General features: G+C 35.4%; 1 protein-coding gene and 1 non-coding gene across 2 annotated transcripts; one reads left to right on the top strand and one right to left on the bottom strand.

Annotated features, from left to right (window-relative positions):
* Positions 1–12,551: 12,551 nt before the first annotated feature.
* On the bottom strand, positions 12,552–17,178 carry LOC114255458. The gene is made up of 3 exons (XM_028194163.2): positions 16,892–17,178; positions 16,138–16,312; positions 12,552–16,069 (listed from the first exon to the last, which is right to left on the bottom strand). Exons 1-3 carry the CDS (start codon positions 17,019–17,021, stop codon positions 15,907–15,909), a joined length of 468 nt encoding a protein of 155 aa, XP_028049964.1. The 5' UTR covers positions 17,022–17,178; the 3' UTR covers positions 12,552–15,906.
* Positions 17,179–17,982: 804 nt separating this feature from the next.
* LOC114255552 lies at positions 17,983–18,095 on the top strand. The gene has a single exon (XR_003626809.1). It is a non-coding gene; the product is annotated as a U6 spliceosomal RNA (small nuclear RNA).
* The last annotated feature ends 231 nt before the right edge of the window (positions 18,096–18,326 follow it).

Genomic DNA, 18,326 nt, shown 5'->3' with positions numbered 1-18,326 from the left:
CGTAGACAATTCTGGGATTGACAGCTAAATCCATGGGGTAGAATCTATGGGATTAGGCAACGCGATGACGCGAACGTAACGTAATTACAACAAATTGCGATCCTCCTGTGGGATAAACGCCGAAACCAGTTGAAATGTCGGATGGGTTAATAGGATCTTACAGAATACGAAAATCGACACACCGCACAAAACCTGGGGAAAATAATAATCCCACAATACTTTTATCGTCAACACGTTAATTAAAATTGTTGTTGAGATTGTTCAAATCAAATAATTTTAATTATTAATCAATAATTTTAGAAAAATTTCCCTATCTATTTCTCTTTCTTCCATTAATTTAAAATTATTTATGCGAAATTTATTTACGTGTAATAATAGCATGGGACATTTAAATAAAATAGAATCTTTTTCTATTTATCTCTTTTTCCTACATGGTTTTGCTGAAGTTTAAAAATTTCAGCTACAAATTTGAAAATAATTTTATTGGATCGTCAAAATAATTATGAATGACGTATGATGAGCAACGCTACAAAAAGTTTTAACATTCCAACAACCAGTTTGAACATTCTACAAAATTATTTTGATATAGATTTTTGGTAACCAGAAATATTTCTAAAAATTAAAAGCTAAAGAATAAATGCACATTGTGTGTCGTAGATAATAATCACTTCAAAAAGTTAGAACAATGAGTGAAATAACGAGCGTCGAGGGTGCATCCCCGTGTTTCAAAACCGCAGACGGAAAGCTTTCAATATTCCATAATAATAGACATCATTCCGGAAAAGCTAGTATCTGACGTGACGAAGTCGATGAAGTGACGAGAGAAGCGTGTTCTCGGGGAGCGTGTGTTTCGATGCTCTCATTTTTTTTTTTTCCTAAGGGGGTTGCTAAGTGAGCTGGCCTTATGACCGGCCGATAGACGCTCGGGCACCCTCGTCCTTATCTACGATCTACGTATACAACACCGAATACACCGGGGGTGTCAGAATTCGATTCATAAACGTCAACGCGCGACTGTTTACGCTGTTCGCACCTCCATTGTCGCCTCCCGATTTCGGTCGCTTCGACCTGTCGATCCGCACCCCCGGGGGACACAATAAATACATCTCTACGGTATACGGCGCGGTATAATGCGCGAAAGGGCCCACAGCCAGAGCGGTTCTCCCGTATCTCCGATACGATCGGTAGTTACTTAGCACTTCCATGACGCTCGATGCTTCGATGCTTATCCGAATAACCGGCCCAGCCCCCCTCGTTGAATTTATTGCGGGCCTCTGCGGAAAAGAGGTTGGCGGCCCATCTGCATCTCTCCCGCTCTTGACCCGAGCCACCTCTTTCGTTGGCGGACCAGTCGCTATTATATATCCCTCCGCGATACCTCTCGCAGAAACGAATGCCCCGGTAGTATCGCATGAACGATTGAATCGTTACTTCTGGAGAACAAAGTGATAATTAATCTTAATTTCGGAAATGTCTTGAACTTTATTCGATGCGCGAATACCGCACTGAAAAAGAAAAATGTAATATATTCAATAAGATATGTTATTGCGGGCTGCCAATTACAGATATACTCAATACAATAACATATGCTATTGCAATATCAACATTGTACTTGCATTAATAATAGCAAAAATTATTGTATTGTATATTTTATGTAGTTGGCAGCCCGCAATCACATATGTTATTGGGTATATTACATTTTTTTCTGTGTGTAAATGTGACGATTACATGGCAAATCCTGCAGTAACAATTTTTTTTTTAAATAAACATATATATAAATAACAATAATTATAATGTGTACGCAATATTTCCATACATGTTTATATTAGTTTCTTTTTTGTAAAATTTTCGTTTGGTATAAAAAAATATAATAATAGTTCTACTGAAGAGATAAAACTAATTAAAGAGGTAATTTTCACATATTTAGGATTCAAGTAATATAATTATAAATACATAGACAATTCTTTTTTATTTTTTATACTTAATTTTTTGTAAAAAAATAATGTAAAAATTGGCTCTTTAACTTTTTGTTTTTTTAGTATGACTATTATTTTTTTATGCCAAATAAAAATTTTACAAAAAAGAGAAACTAGTATAAAAATATATGGACATATTTTAAATATAATTATTATATATATTCATATATGTTTACATATGAAAAATTTTTACTGGAAATACTATTTTACAGTAACATATTTTTATATTGTATTAATTTTTATTGTCTTTTGACATGAAGAAATTAGTTTATAATATTATTTCCGTCTTCCCTTTTTCTAAAAAGGAAGAAAATTTTTTCTGTAAATTACAATATTTAAGAACAAGCTTATCAATTTTCAATTTTCAATTTTTTCCTCTCCTCTTCGTAGGAAGGAAAGATAATTTTGTTAAAATGATTTTTTAAACAACGAGACAATGTAAATAATTTAAGAACAAGCTTGTTTTAATCTCAAAGTTTTAATCTTAAAAACCGCGATAAATTATCTATTTCTCTAATTACTAAATTCCGTTTTTTTTACCGCGATGTGGAATCGAATCTTCGCGATGATGATTTTCAGAGTTTAAAGAATTTATAGAGCGGACTAAAGATAAAACCTCTTCCTATCCCGAAAAGTCACGGATCAAAGCCAACAACTGTGTAGAGTTCATTCAGAAGTCAAGGAACGTTGTTCTCTTACAAGAAATTACACGCGTGTGCACACGCACACGACACTCGCGCGGCGTGACCTACCCCACTGAGAATCGTGTTTCAATACAGAAACCGAAAACCATATCATTACGTAGAAGCTCCGTTTCGTCGCGCGCGCGCCGGGCGTTGCATTGTCAAGAACCGCGTGTCGTTTCAGCGGGCGACTCGAGCGTTTCAGTTCGCAAATTGTTTTCGTAGGGTGTAGAAAGCTATCATTTTACACTCATTTCGAAGAGGGGAGGGTCTGATTCGTTAAATCCTTTTCATTTGCGGGGCCAATAATGCGAGGTTTTATATTGGTCATTAACGTTTCGTGGTGTAAACGCGATTAATACTGGCCCCAACTTGACATAATCTATCGATAATTAAATGATGAAATATTCTAATTCAATTATATTTGGGAAAAATAATTGATTCCGTGCGAACGTATCGCCATTCAAGAGATCGTTGCCGTCTTAAGGCTCTATTTGCACGCGCACAAATATTTTTTATGCAGGAATTTTAATCTCCCCACACGCGTGATATGAATATCATAATGCTCCTTATTACACTCACGGTTTAGGAAAGGAGTCTAAAATAGAAACGCATGAATTATTCATAAAAGAATATGTTAATTAGCATCACACGGAAAGAGTAATTTTACTAAGGTATCCAAAAATTTAGCTAGATGCAGATCTGAAAATAGTTATATTGGACTATTAAAATAATTATATGCGTTCAAGAGTGTTACGATATTGCTGCAAAGTTTTGACAGTCTGGCAACCAGTCCAACACATTTATTTTAATGATCCAATACATTGTTTTCAGAGCTGTATTTAATTAAATTTTTAGATACGCACAATTTTCAAATCTAGTTAAAGTTTTAGATCTTTAGAATTCGAGATAACTGATTTAATAATAATTTCTAAGAGGATTTGGCAGTTCAACAAAAAAATCACGTCTGAAAGCAATAAATAAATTGTTAGAGCAACGAATTCTTTGCTACAATAAAAATTGCTAATGTAATCAGTTTTTTTATTCATAACAACGAAAGTATCTATCTTAATTTAGTATGTTTCGTTAAAAATTTTAATTCATATATTCGATTAATTTTCACAGAAAATTGTCCTGCTATTAACAAATTTGCTGTGCTATTTCAACAAATATGATTAGTTACAATCACTAAAATTTTCTTCAGCTGTAAAACTTTACTTTAACATAGAAAATTCGTTCTTTGTATTAAGCTGCTACGAATCTATTGAATTAATAAAATTCTTAGTTATTGTAATAAATCTTTTTTTTTCGTGTATTTCAGCAAAATCGTTCTTTCGGTGCACTTCTTCCTAAATTATTATAATAACTGAGATTATTTTACGTCATCGGAGAAATGTCTTTCTAGATCGGAATGGGGAATCGTGTGTGGACAAAGTATGCAAGATGATTGATTGGCAAATTCGTTTGCGTTAACGCAAACGAACGGCATAATTTCGCGACGGCGCGGCATGAGTGCGTGCGTGCACGATGACGCGCACGAAGTTCGGTCACGTCGTAAATACGACGTACGGTGACGGATGGAGGAAGTGAAGTCGCGCGGAGGGTTGGCGACAAGTTAAAGTATTAAGTAGCCCGTCGCTGCGTCCGCTGTCAGTCTCCGCTCTAATTAATCGTAATTGACGGCCGCGCGAAGCCTCGCACATTGCTCGCAACGCGGGCCGCGTGCCGCCTCCTCGTCGCAGCTGCATAATCGTCCATCGGCGGCTTCTTCCGTCGCCCGCAGAAATCTGTCAACTTCGAGACCCGCGTCTACAAGTGATCAACCCCGTAATTCTCTAATTTAAAATTAATCTCATCTTGTAATTTCTCTTTGAATTCCTCTGGATACACCGAGAAAAAATGGTTGTATATATATTTATTATAATTTATAGTCATTTTTGGTGCCAATTATGTATTTATCTTTAGTTGTTTTAACTGTGCAAATTATAAGAATGTTTAAACATAGTTACATTCACATAATTGCGATTGCGTTTAATAATAATATAATAAAATAGAAAAACTGAAACATAAAAAAGTTTGTTGCATTTTTATCGTTTGTATCTTCTAAGAAATCTACTCTATTAATATGTGAAATTACTATGTTTTACAGTAAAATTGTTTTATAATTAACAGAACTATAAATATAAAATTATTATTATTATTGTTATTAACAATATAATTATATAACAGTAATAACTATAAAAATGAAGCAATCCTATTTTGCAATGCAATTATAATCACAAATACCAAGCATTTTTCTGTATACACACGTAAATTAATTTTTAAACAATATACATATCCCAATGCTTGGTCTCTTCTAAAATCCTCGTTTTTGAAATAGATTTGTATGGATTTGCTTTCTACCAAAGTCGATGTAAACTCCTTCCCTTGAAATTCTATACCTCGATTCGAGTCGAATCCAATTCTCTTCAATGCTGTCAAAGGGGAACCAGAATCCATTGTTTGTCGTATTGCCACATATTTTGCGTGCACGTATTGACTTGCAACATTAATGAATATTAATGAAATAAAAAGCGCTAAACATTATCTGGTTTATATGACATATATACTAGATAATTACGGGTGTAAAGTATCGTAATTGCGATCGTTTGCCACGAAGGGATCACGAGTCAACTCTTGTACGAGTTAATCAGAATTTTGTTGTCTGATTTTATATTTATATAAAATGGATTTCGAAAATTATTTCATTCCTTACTACTGAGCTTCTTAATTAGACATATATTTATAACTAATAAATATCAAAGACAATCGTAGAGTGTGCAAAGACGGAATGAATGTTACGCAACTAGACGAGCAATTTGCATGATTACTTCACCCATTTTTTTTCTCCTGCTTCAGCCTGTCCACGCACCAGATACTGGATTCTCACGGTACGTACGCCAATTGGAGTCAACTCATCTAAATACCCGGGCTACCCGCCATAACAGACGCGTCAGAGGAGGCCTGTTATGTAACCAACGTAGACAATGTTGCCCTGCATTCGCCAATTGGTCGAATGTCGCGAACCTTTTTCAGCGACTGCTCCACTTTCGAAATATGAATGGAGACTTCGTAAAGACGAGCACTAAAAATACCATAATATCGTATTGTATGTACCAATTAATTAATCGTTATTACGGATAAGAAATAATGTAAATGAGTAACAATAATTGAAACGTGAACACTGAGAAAAAATTATTAATTTATCCAAACCTTTCAATTGAATTAAATTTATTTAATTCAAGTATTTTTTTCAAATCAAATATATATATATAGTATAAACTTGAATTTCAATTAAATACTTAAATAATTGAACTGAAAAATTTAATTTAGTTGACAATTTATCAAGTTAACAAAATTATTTTCCCAATATATACTTCAATACTTCATATTTTTAATTTTTCTATAATTTATCTAATATTTAATTTTTTAGAATTAAATGCTTCTTTAGAAGATACAAACCAAAAATCTTTAAGTTAGATTTTTAATTTATCACCGAATAAATCAAAAAATCCATAATCCAGAAAAATAAATGAAAATAGAAAGCCGCAAATAAAAGACGTCAGGAAACAATTTATTGCACTATAAAAAAAGAGAGACAGAAGTATCGCGTTAAAATACACGCGGAAAATTCCGAAATTCAACGCAAAATGGTATTGAAATAATTATTCTTGTTATAAGTCTACTTTGCTAATAGAACCATTGTCTAGGTCCGGTTAGGCACGTCTAAAAGCATAATGGCTGTTTCCTAGAGAACGCGCCAGTCCGAATAGAGAGCGAATTAGAATAATTCGTTCCGTCTGGCTGCGTCACTACATTGTATCGCGTAAGATCGTCGTCGTCGTCGTCGTTGTCGTCATCTGTTAAACCAGCTCCCTTTTTCACTGTATACGCAATTCTTTTACCTGAGACTAATCTATAATGTCGTCGAGTAATTTGTTCTACTCTTCGAGAAAGAGATACTTTGCATTATAAGTCATTTTATGAAGAATTGAAATTTTTTGCAAAATGCGAAAATATATTCTACTTTCTATGAGCTTTTATTTCTTATGTTTACCTCAAAGTTATTTTATAATAATTAAAATAAAATAATAATCAGGTTTTATAAGAACAAGTAGTATGAAAATAATACAAAAATGTAAAATGATTAACAGACATTAATAAAAAGCTGCATATATAAACAGCTCAGCTGCCCTAAAACTGTAATTAATATTAATATTAATATTAATATTAATATAAACAAATTTGACTAATGTGTTTCATGTTGTGACTTTTATTCTTATTTTAATAATTTGCATATTCAATAAATAATCCGCGATTGCATATTAGCGCATTTCATCGTCCGTAATATAATAACGTGTAATAATATAATACTTTATTATTATTAATGTATTTAATAATGCGACGCCAAATGAATTTACACAGATATTGACAATAATATCGAAACGATTACAACGCGAAAGTACGTTTCGGTCAACAAAATGTATAAATTTTCGAGAGAAGTAGCTACATATCGGGTATTTATAGAGAACGAAGCTCTCCCCCGATAGAAAAATTTCCATCCGCGCTACCCGCGCCAGAAGGAAATTGTTTTTTCTACGTGAGCGCAATTTGCCATGTAAATTCGACCGTAACATGATTACACGCCTTAGCAAACTATAACCGGACTTGCCGCCGCCGCCGTCGGTCGTCGAAGCTAGACGTCGTTCCGTCCTGATCGATCTTGATCGATCTTCCGATACGCATATAGATATAGATTCTACCGGAGATCGTGCCAGATGGCCTATAGGACGAGCCGAGACCATTATGCGGCCGTCCGAGAATCCGTAATGAAATTAGAAATTAAGAAAGAAAGGAGAATGAGGTTTACGAGCTCGGCCTGAATTTTCCTGGAACTTCTCTCGATCGTCCTCGTAGCTATATACATTCTCTGCTAATGGATCATATGCTCTTACAAAATTGGCGATTACTAAAAAGAAACATATGGATGAATATTAATTTTATAAATTTCGTAACATGATTAGTGACCGACATAACGAAAAAAAAAAAATTCTCTATTTCTGCAAACCTATACCTGATGTAGAGGATTCAGCGCAGAAATCTTTCTACAAAGCGATGCTTGTGCTTACGTGAAATAATTTAAAGCATAATGGTCCAGAGAGAGAAAGGGGAGGGGGAGAGAGGACGAAATCTCAATGAAAATGAAATAAATCTCGATTAATTTTTAGGGCCTTACGATCTTGCAACCGCTTAAGTACAGATATATGCGTAATTTGCGGAGCACATCGTAGATTACCGCGGATGAAAAAAATCGCTCGGTTACCGGTTGTCGTAAACGCAAACAAAAAGTGTTGGATGTGCGAGAGAGAGAGAGAGAGAGAGAGAGAGAAAGAGAGAGAGGAGAGAGAGAAGTAGGAGGACGAGACGCCGTACACAAAGCCCCGGTGCACACAAAGTCGTCGTACAGGACACATCGCGTGTACGCGTAGCTCGTGTTCGATCACCCGTTAAGAAGGAAGCTCGAGGAGCCCGATGTCGAAGATAAGACGAGGTACGACAACGGTCCTCTCGGCCTTCCCCTCCCTCGCCGCGCGAGTCCGTGGAGCTGAAATTTGGGGACCAACGCGGTCCCCTTACCCACTCCCGGTTCTCCTTCACGTAATCCACGAGTACGTCGCGACGAATTTGTTCGCCTGTCCAATGAGCCGTAATACGCCCTCTTCCCCACACGCGGGGCCCGTCGTTTGCCACGTCGTTCCACGTCACGACGAAGAAGCCGCGAAACCGGGCCCGTGCATCAAAATGGCTACCGTCCGCATCGGTGGCCCTGATCGCGATTACGTGCGTAATTAAAGGGATCCTTTAAAACAAATTACCGATATTTTTTATTGAAAAATATTTTTGAATTCGGGAACTCCACATTCTTTGACATCATTAAAGTACACACAAAATGAAAGAGGTCGAAGACTCTTAGAACTTTCTTTCATGGTAATAACGAGAAATTTTGTAAAAAAAATTTGAAATTCTGTATGAAGCCAATTCGAAGATATTTTCTAATAAAAAAGTATCGATAGGAAGAAAATATACGAAAAATTGAACGTGTCGCGATCTTTTGAAACGCGCGATACGAACGCGTATATTTATACGTAATTATAGAAGCTTTGCAATTAATGAGAATCGAACAAACGTATAAACTGCACGTTACCGCAACACTAATATAAATATTAATGATGTAATTTGTAATAAATCAGTTTTCCGTATAAACCGATACGATATTTATCGTTGAAAATTTACATGGCAAATATAACAGCGGGATGGTATGTATCTTAACGAAAAATATACACACGCGCCACGTTAATAACCGGCGAAGAAAACATTAACAAAACATGCTTGTGCATTAATTTTTGCACGCAATATGAAAACTCTGCGGACGCGGCCAATTAAGGGAGCGGGCAACAACAATGTTTCTCAGCAAAAATACACACAGCGTCGAAATATCATTTTATCCGAATGAGGAAAATTTATTATTTAATGCGTCCTTTTTCCGTCGTTTTTTGAGCTATTATCGTTCTTTATTTTTCAATATCTGCACATGTGTCTGTATCACTCGAGGAGATTTGTAATATTTTTATGTAATACAAATTTATGTTAAAAAATTTTATATGTAGAGATTTAACGTTGTTTATTGCGAGATAGTGTCACTTGAGGTAGCGATAGCGAATCCTTGCTTATTATTCACGCGTATGTATGTACATACGTCCGGATAATTGCGCGGGGGTCATTTGTTATTACGTTCGGTAAAAATAAAAAGTGTCGAATCCGGTCCGTAAGCGTGATGGTCGTCGCGCGTCGGTGTGTAATTTGTCGATCGAATAATGCGATGTTAATAGAATGGTATATTGGGGTACACCGACCCCATAAATCATTGTTAATTTGGCAGAGCCATTCAATCGCCGGTGCTGCCAGGCCTCTTCTCTCTTTCTCTCTCTCTCTCTCTCTCTCTCTCTCTCTCTCTCTCTCTCTCTCTCTCTCTTTCTTTCTTTTCTTTTTTCCTTTCTCGCCGGCGATCCTTCGACTGCTCTTCTTCGTGCCGGCTCCTGTCGGTTTAAGGATTGGAAACGGTCGTAAAACGAGGGCTCTTCCGATGACCGACCGCTGGTGGATGTGGTCGCCCGCGAAATTACCCCTCTATTTTCGTAACCTTTCGCACACGCTCCCGTTCGCCTTTTTGTTTCCGCGTACATCACCGGCTGACCTTCCTCCGTCTACAAAATTCAGCCTTCTGGCCGTCGTCGGTACCCCGACCAATTATCAATCAGCGAGTATTATCGCCGAATCGATGCACCGCTGCGTCGCATGTAAGAAATTGACGTGTGATAAATGACCATAAAGAAATTATAAAAAAACTTTTCCATGTTTTTCATCAAATTACCATTTACTACTGCTATAATTCTTCTTATGGTCCATAACTAAACTATCATTTTTTTATGTAAAAAGAGATATCTTTAACATCAAAAGATATAAATCAATTAAATCTTTCTATATTTTATCAGAGTATTGGGAAGTGATGTCTCGTACTAAGTTGATGAACCCGTTACAGTTGAAACATGATTTCTTAAGTAGAGGATCACTGGGCATCACTGACAACCGACCCTTGGCGACCCTTTTGATGATTTAGACAGATCTACCTGTCGAGCCGAAGGAAAAATTAGGTGCTATAACAGCGCAAATTAGATGATTGACAAACGGGGGTTGGCCCTGTCTCCTGTTCCCTCAGTCGAGAGAAGATCTCTTCTTCTTAGGAATATCTCCGTAAATCACGCGTCGCGAACCAGCTTCCGCCGATCGATAAGTCAGCGGAGAGGCCGACACATTCAACATTGTGCGTCGACTCGCGGTTGAACATGGTGGAAACGGTTATCCCGAATTTTTGCACCATCGACCTGCGGACGTCGAGCGACACGATTGGCGGAATCATCGCGGTACTTTCGTACTGGAAAAAGCTACGGCAGAAGAGAGGGGACGTCGACGAGAGGAGGATGCACGAATGGTGAACGCAAAGGGGAGAGAAAGAGAGGGAGAGGGAGAGAGAGAAAGAGAGAGAGAAATAGAGAAAGAGAAGAAAAGAGTGAGGGCGAGGGAGAGAAAGAGAGAGAGAGAGAAAAAGAGAGAAAGAGAGAGATACAGAGTAGGTAGAGTAGACAGAGATAGAGAAGTTGATAGAGAGGGGAAAAGGAGAGTACGAGGCTCGTGTTTCCGGCCGGGTGAACAACAATGCCCGCAGACAAATGAGCATCCCGCCTCCATTGTTCGCCTGATCGGCACGGCGCAGCCTCTCCCCGGTTCCGCTTGCGCCGCTCCGGACCTCCCTATGTCGTCGTCACGGGCCCACGTCGTCGTCCTCCAACACCCGATTGGGGGGTCCTCGATCAACCTGATGCGGGCCAACATCGATTAAACATCGCTGCTTCGTCGAATCTCCGTCAATGGGACTCTTCGCTCTCCTCTTTTCCTTTCTCCAACCACCCTTTTCTTCTTTCTCTTCCCTCCCTCACTCTCTCTTTCTTTGCCCCTCTCTCCCTCTCCCCCTTTCTTCGTCCATCTAGTTTCTCCTGCTCCTTTTGTATTATTACCTCTCGATCGCTCTCTTACCTCTCGTGCTTTTGCCTCTGTACGTTCGCCCCCTTCCTGCCCCTGCCTGTTCTTCTTCCGTCGGCTTCGTCCATTATGCTCCAGGTGCGGCCCCATTCGCGGGAGAGGAACCAGGACGAGTAACGACTCTCGCACAACATGTCAGGACTACATGGAGATATGAGCGCGGGGATACTATAGATTCTGCGACTAAATTGACGCAAAAAATTCGTACTTTGAGATGTAAAAGGGCAGCGACAGGACCGGGTAGTCAAGAGAATTCGTGTGATTTTTTTTCGAATATTTAAAAACGCACGCACTCACACACATAATAGGAGTACTGACAAAAGTGTTCAGCACTTGTAAAGCTTGTATCTAACCAATTGAATGGATTACTCGATAAATATTGAAACGCTGCGCGTTATCACGTAATTATTGTTATGAACACATACGTATATCTCTAAATCAAGTGAAACTCTTCTGGTTATACAAGTTAATTTTAAACAAATATAACATATAACAATTATTTTATGTCTCCGACCGTCGACGTTTGAAACATATTAATAAAATAGAAAGAAGACCCTTATACGGTTTGCAGCTACTAGATCTTGATGCTAATTATAATTTTTATAATATATTAATTTAATTTAATAATCTCAGCCCATATAAACCGAGCGTTGACAATTTCATCAGTCTGTTTCAAGACTGAAACAGTTATAAGCTGAATATCGATGCTTGCTAGCATCTTAGAATCCCCCCTTTACCCGAAAGATCTGAAATTCTTGAACAAGTATCTGAAGAATCAATCTCGAGACTCTAATTTAATACTAGGAGACCTATTTCTTCATGTTTAATCCTTCGATACCCAAACGGATCGAGTTATTCGTTCCATAAATAAATAATACAAGAACTATAATAATTTTAACATCTTAACAAGGTTTTTTATAGTCTTTAAGTTTGTTATAACATAGTTATTAAATTTAACGATCAAATTTATTTAGATATTATTTGTAGCTTTATTTTACATCGGCACGGGTTTATAGATCTGAAAAATATTTAATAATTGATGAAAATATTATTAAGCATTTAGATTCGCTTCAACTGAGAAGAGGTACTTTTTTCATATTATTTACACGGTATAATATCCTTATTGTTCTATATAATAATTTTGCCATTATATATTATATAATTATAATTATAAATATTCTATTGATATATAATTATAATAATTGATATAAAAGATGTGACGTATTACATTTACGAATTGACATGTGTATTTATTATATTTTCATATAATTTTTACCGTCACATAAATAGACTGTTGTAGATTTTTGGAGGAATCAGCCGCTCATCCCACTTGGAAACTTATGTCTCGGAAATTAACATAAGAATTGAAAAGTCGAGACACGCTCTATTTGCACGTTCATCCTTCGTGTTCTCTTCATATTCTCATCATCTCATTCTACATGTCTTCAATTGCAATTGACTTTTTACAGTTTACGTAAATTATATGATTTTACAATTTGTTGTGTTTTATTTTTCTACATAAAATAAGCTTCAAAATAAAGTAACATCTAGCTAAGATCATCTGCGATTCACGAAATATTTAGCATCGCGTTCCAATAACTTAATTATCGCAAGATTCTCGACGGTATATCTGGATATACGCCTTGTATAACTCAGTGTAGGAATCATCGAGAATTAGACTCGTTCTGTATGTAACTTGAACGATTGACAACTAAGCACATGCCCCATTTGGCCCTCGTAAATAATTGCTTCAGAAACCGACGATGTGCCAATTCCAATATTCTCTCCATAATTTAGATCCTATCATGTCCTAAGCGTGCTATGTTATTTACACGAACTTCGGTGGAACTATTCCATATATATATTAAGGACTATTTCGGGGATCACCCGAACCGAAATAGTTCGAAGTTATCGATACACTTTTATGAGATTGCAGATACACGTGTTACGATATGGTGTACAATGTATATATATGCTGCGTGCGGACGTACGGGCGCGGTTTCGATGGCCGATTTCCGGCGCGGGGTCCCTGATCGAGAAACTCACGAGACAATGGACCGTTCGTTCCACGGGAGACAAATGGTCTGCGCGTAATGGCACGAGGCAGGACAAAAAAAAAGGAGAACGTAAGATCGAAGCGAAACGGAAACCCCCCCGCGACGCACAAACGATCGCTGATGATTATTGTCCATAAAAGATAATGCTGACGGCGCCGATAGCTGCTTGACCGAGCTTAACTTCCGGCTGCATTTTACACCAAGCGGTCGCAATATACTCCGATCTAGTTTCCAAACATTGTAGTGTCATAATAATAACATTGTTTTTTCCCTCTTTTTTTACAAATGAAGTAACTTGATATGCCTATATAAAATTAGATCAATTTTTGCTGTCTAAATTAGATCAATTTTTGCTCGATATTGTATATGAAATTAGATCAATTTTTGCTGCGTGCACGCAGACAAATTTTAGCATCGTCTTAATTTTAAAATATAGAGTGTGATATGTTGTGTCACAATTGTAAATCTGATTTTTGAAATTATTAATTCTAAATTAAATGTATGTAATAACATATAGCAATTTTGAAAAAATTGATGCTGAAAATATACGCCTACTAATTATAACATTAGTGAGAATCATTTTAGTACAAGTGCTGAATACATTTCAGAAATTAATTTTGTAATTATTGTTCAAATTATTGCAAAACAAAAAGAAAATATTACGACATAAAATTGTACAGTTTTATTAAACATTCTTAAATGAAAATTTTACAAAAAATTTCGAAGCAACATGCAAAATACAACATAACACTATTTCAATATTATTTCTAAATATTTGATAAATACTTGACATTATTAGATTTAGATATTATAATCACAAAATTCCTTTATAGCAAAAATATGATTTACACTGCTGCATATACAACAATTATTGCGAAAATTTTCTGTCTGGATACGTTGATGTCAATTGCTATACACAAGAATATGAATTACATAATAAAAAATAAATTAAAGCAGATTATCACAAGTAGATGCAACATCTGTTTATCGTTATCAGCGTTTTCGATGGCAACTCAATTTTTCAAGCTCAAAAGAGGTATGTTTTTTTATTCTAAACGATTTTAAAATATATCAATACATCGTACATCGACCTTTTCTGCCTTATTTCTATTATTTTAAAAATGTGCCGGGATACAACGATATTTGAAAAATCTAGTGCAACAGTGATTCGATCAAATTCTTTCAAAATTATCGAGGAAATTCGATTAAACTCAATGTCTTTAAAATCTTAAAAAAGGTAAAATAGGTCACGCCTCTTATAATCGTAGAATACTTCGAGGAAATCGAGCGATGTTCTCGATTGGCGCAGAGTATCCCGCTCAGATACGGCTGACAATAAGAAGACGACGTCGTCGGCCCAGGAGGCCAGATGTCGCGTAAGGATTCAGGATCCACCGGCCCATTCATGGGCACAGCTCCCGTGGCGGCGCACCTTGCTCGAAACAACGTCGACCTCCTGGACTAAGGAAATCCGATACACCGCCGCGCGGTACCTCGGGATGTGCGCTACCCTACTCATCCATATTCCGGCCCGTTCCAATTCCATTAAACGACCGGCAACCTCCGCCGAGAGCTGGTCCTCTTCCCCTCTCTGCCCCGCATTGGCATTATAAACGCTGTAATTCTCCTGCCATCGATTACGTCGATTGGCATCGCTTGTCTTCGAACGGTGGTTTCAAAGCGTGCGATCGGGTCGGTCGGTGCGATCGCTGATGTCACCGAAGCATCATCTGTTATATCATCGAACGTTTTGCTAACTGGAGGATGTTTCGGCTTTACGAAAGCCAGTTAAAAGTTCTCGAAATTAAGAAACTTTTTAGGTTTATTTTCTTCCAAATCAACAACAAAAAATTTTAATTCCTAAAATTTAGTTTCCTAAAATTTAACTACAAGGAAGAAAACAATTTTACAAAAAAGAATTTGGTTTATGCAGCAAAAATGTTTTGCTGTAGTTACAACTTTCAAACGAGTACGTGGATTCTAATAAACTCTTGCATAAATATTTGTGAATTTTATTATACGTATAAAACATTTGATTTAATTTATAATGCTATTTCTTCATTTACTTTATAAATACGTATTATAAAACGCGATTTAATAATAATAATCAAGAACAGAAAATTAAGTAACTGTTAACTAAGAAACTGTAATAATTTGTAAAATTTTCAAATTTTTGAAATGTGCCACATCTCTTTAAGCTTCTCAATGCAAATAATTCTTTTGCACACTCTTCTAAAACAATATATTTCCTTTTTTTATATATAACAAGTAATTTTTCTGCAAAGATATAATGAAAATAACTTAATATATTAAATATATATTAAATAGATGATTGATTCGTAAATAAATGTACAGGAGAATTTGTGTGAGTTATTAAAAATCAATTTATCTTTGAGTTATTAAAAATCGAAGAAATTTGGATCTTTGACGGAAGCTACAACGTGCATTGGAGCACGAGATGGAAATAAAAGGCATCGGTCATGTAAATTACAATTATTTTGTCGTTTTTATTCGACTGCAGTTGCCTTGATCTGACACGTTGGTAGGAGTTTCTCGCTGACTTGATTCGCGGATTTTCTGACGCTGCTCGAAGGCCTTCATATCGGCGTTCAATTCGTCGTATGATTGCGTCACAGTGTCAGCCAGATCCTCGCATCTGCCATTATCGAAAAAAATATTAACTTAACTAACGCACGAACAAATTGTAAGATTTTTTAATCGTACTGGATCGTTTTGTGTGCTAGGCAAAGTCTGCATTTGTTATCAGCCGCGAGAGCGGTCTTGTCTAAGCCGAGTTGTTGGAAGACTTTCAGCCCTTTGTGCCAAACATCTTTCTCCTTCACAATTTCCTCCACGCTTGACGTTTCCGGTTCCGGTGCCGATTCGCGCTCCGATATCCCTTTGCATCAAAATGTTATTCCTCGATCAATTTGGAATCTTATTCACCAATATTCACAATTTTTAATATAATTCTATATTTTAATAATAAAAATAAGATAAGTACGATTGTCTTAGTTTATGTACACAGATGTAATCCCAAACCAATATGATTCATTTCTTTTCATCATCACTAGCAATAATAAATTCTATTATCGTTATTTTATTATCTTCGGAAAATTTTGAAAATATTATTTTAAGAAAAACAATTTAAAGTTAAAAGATCAAGTTTAAAGATTTTGCAAACAGCTTATATGTTAATAAAAACTTTTACAAGTTTTTTCTAATCTACTCTCTTTCTCCCCTCCCTCCGTTTCTCTTTCTTTCTTTTAAAGTTTAAACTGTTAAAAAAATATTACAAAAATTATTGCGATTTTTTAAAACAAAAATACATAATACTTTCTTAAATTTTAAATTGCCTTTCTTCATTGTGTTGCAATATTATGCTGCAATATTGTATTATAAAATATGCAAAATTTCGCAGTAAAATGACAAAATTCTTAACAAATATAATAACCTTACATTCTTCATCACACGATACCTTTATGCGGTTGCAAGCAATTCTGAGTATCCAAGAACTTCCAAAATGCCTTTATCTTTTCCCGTTGACTTATACTTTTCTCTCTGATGAATGCAAATTCCATGTCAGTCTTTTCATCCGTTGAACTCATTTCGAAATCGCGCGGGCAAGCGACGTAACTAGTCCTTTGACATCACTTTCATTCTTAATACGACCCTGCATGTCTAGTAAAATCGAGTATCGATCTAGTTATAATCGCTGCTCGGTCGATAAAAGACTGTTTCATTATTCTATATTCAATAAAAATTAAATTTGATCTCAATTTGATTATACTTTATCTTTTTCTAATTCTAAGAATTAGAAAAAGATAAAAAATTAAACTGAGATTAAAAATTAATCTATTTGGTGAAAATAAACAAAAATCAAATATTATCACATCTCTAATGTTAATTTTTACCAAAGAAGATTAATTTGGTTCTGTTCTTATAATATTTCTAAAAATTTTTTATATTGTGAAATTTATGAAGATTAAAAAATATCTTATATATATTTCTTGAGATTATATATATTATTTGTATATTTATAGAATTAAAAAATAATTTTAAAATATTTCAGAATTTACATATACTATAAAAAATTCCAGAATACATATTGATTTTCTTAGTACTTCTAAAAAATATTCTATAATTTATATTAAAAATCTGATAAATTTTATACAATTTATAAGAAGTTTTGAAAAATTCTGAAATAATTTATGTTAAAATGTTAAAAAATTATAAAGAATTCTTAAAAAATTTCGTCGAAGATATAATATTTGATTTATTTTAATTACATTTTTAAACTAATAGCACACTAGAATTTAAATTGTAACATTACTAATACATCACGTCGACTTTTACCCCGCAAAAGTTAATTTATGTTTGAATAATTATTAAATTTAACAATCCCTTTTAATTGCAAAATTATTATTAGCACTATTGTATATCTACTTTCGAAATTGATCGTGAATGTAATGCCCAAATTCGCCCTTACTGAACAGCTTTGCATTTCTCGTTCTTGATGTATCATTAAACATGCAGTAAGCAAAAATGTAGAGGATGACAACCGTATACGTACTTGCTTCGGCAGTATACTAAACGATAATTGAAAACGATACAGAGAAGATTAGTATGTATGACCCCTGCGAAAGGATGACACACAAAATCGTGAAGCGTTCCACATTTTTTTGCAATTTTATACATTTATTACTCGACGAAAGCCATTCTCGTATCTATCGACCATAGGTCATCAGTACAGGCTACAGGCAGTGAATTTTGGAACATAGTCTTTGATAAAACTTTTTTTTACACTTTATCTTTCTTAATCCATAGAACTAAGAAGTGAAAAGCAAATTAAACTGAAATTAACTAATCAACATTATTAAAAATAAATTTTACATATTACTACTTAAACTGTA

This window comes from Monomorium pharaonis, chromosome 2, assembly GCF_013373865.1.
Source record: "Monomorium pharaonis isolate MP-MQ-018 chromosome 2, ASM1337386v2, whole genome shotgun sequence".
NCBI lineage: Eukaryota > Metazoa > Arthropoda > Insecta > Hymenoptera > Formicidae > Monomorium > Monomorium pharaonis.
The sequence above is the reverse complement of the archived record's forward strand: the minus strand, read 5'-3'. Positions and strand labels throughout refer to the sequence as shown.

Excerpts from the sequence above, each read along its gene's own strand:
- LOC114255458 (XM_028194163.2), bottom strand. The coding sequence starts at position 17,021 with ATGAGTTCAACGGATGAAAAGACTGACATGGAATTTGCATTCATCAGA. Across the intron at positions 16,313-16,891 it reads TTGCTTGCAACCGCATAAAG|GGATATCGGAGCGCGAATCG; the intron begins GTATCGTGTGAT and ends TTTGATGCAAAG. Across the intron at positions 16,070-16,137 it reads CTAGCACACAAAACGATCCA|ATGCGAGGATCTGGCTGACA; the intron begins GTACGATTAAAA and ends CGATAATGGCAG.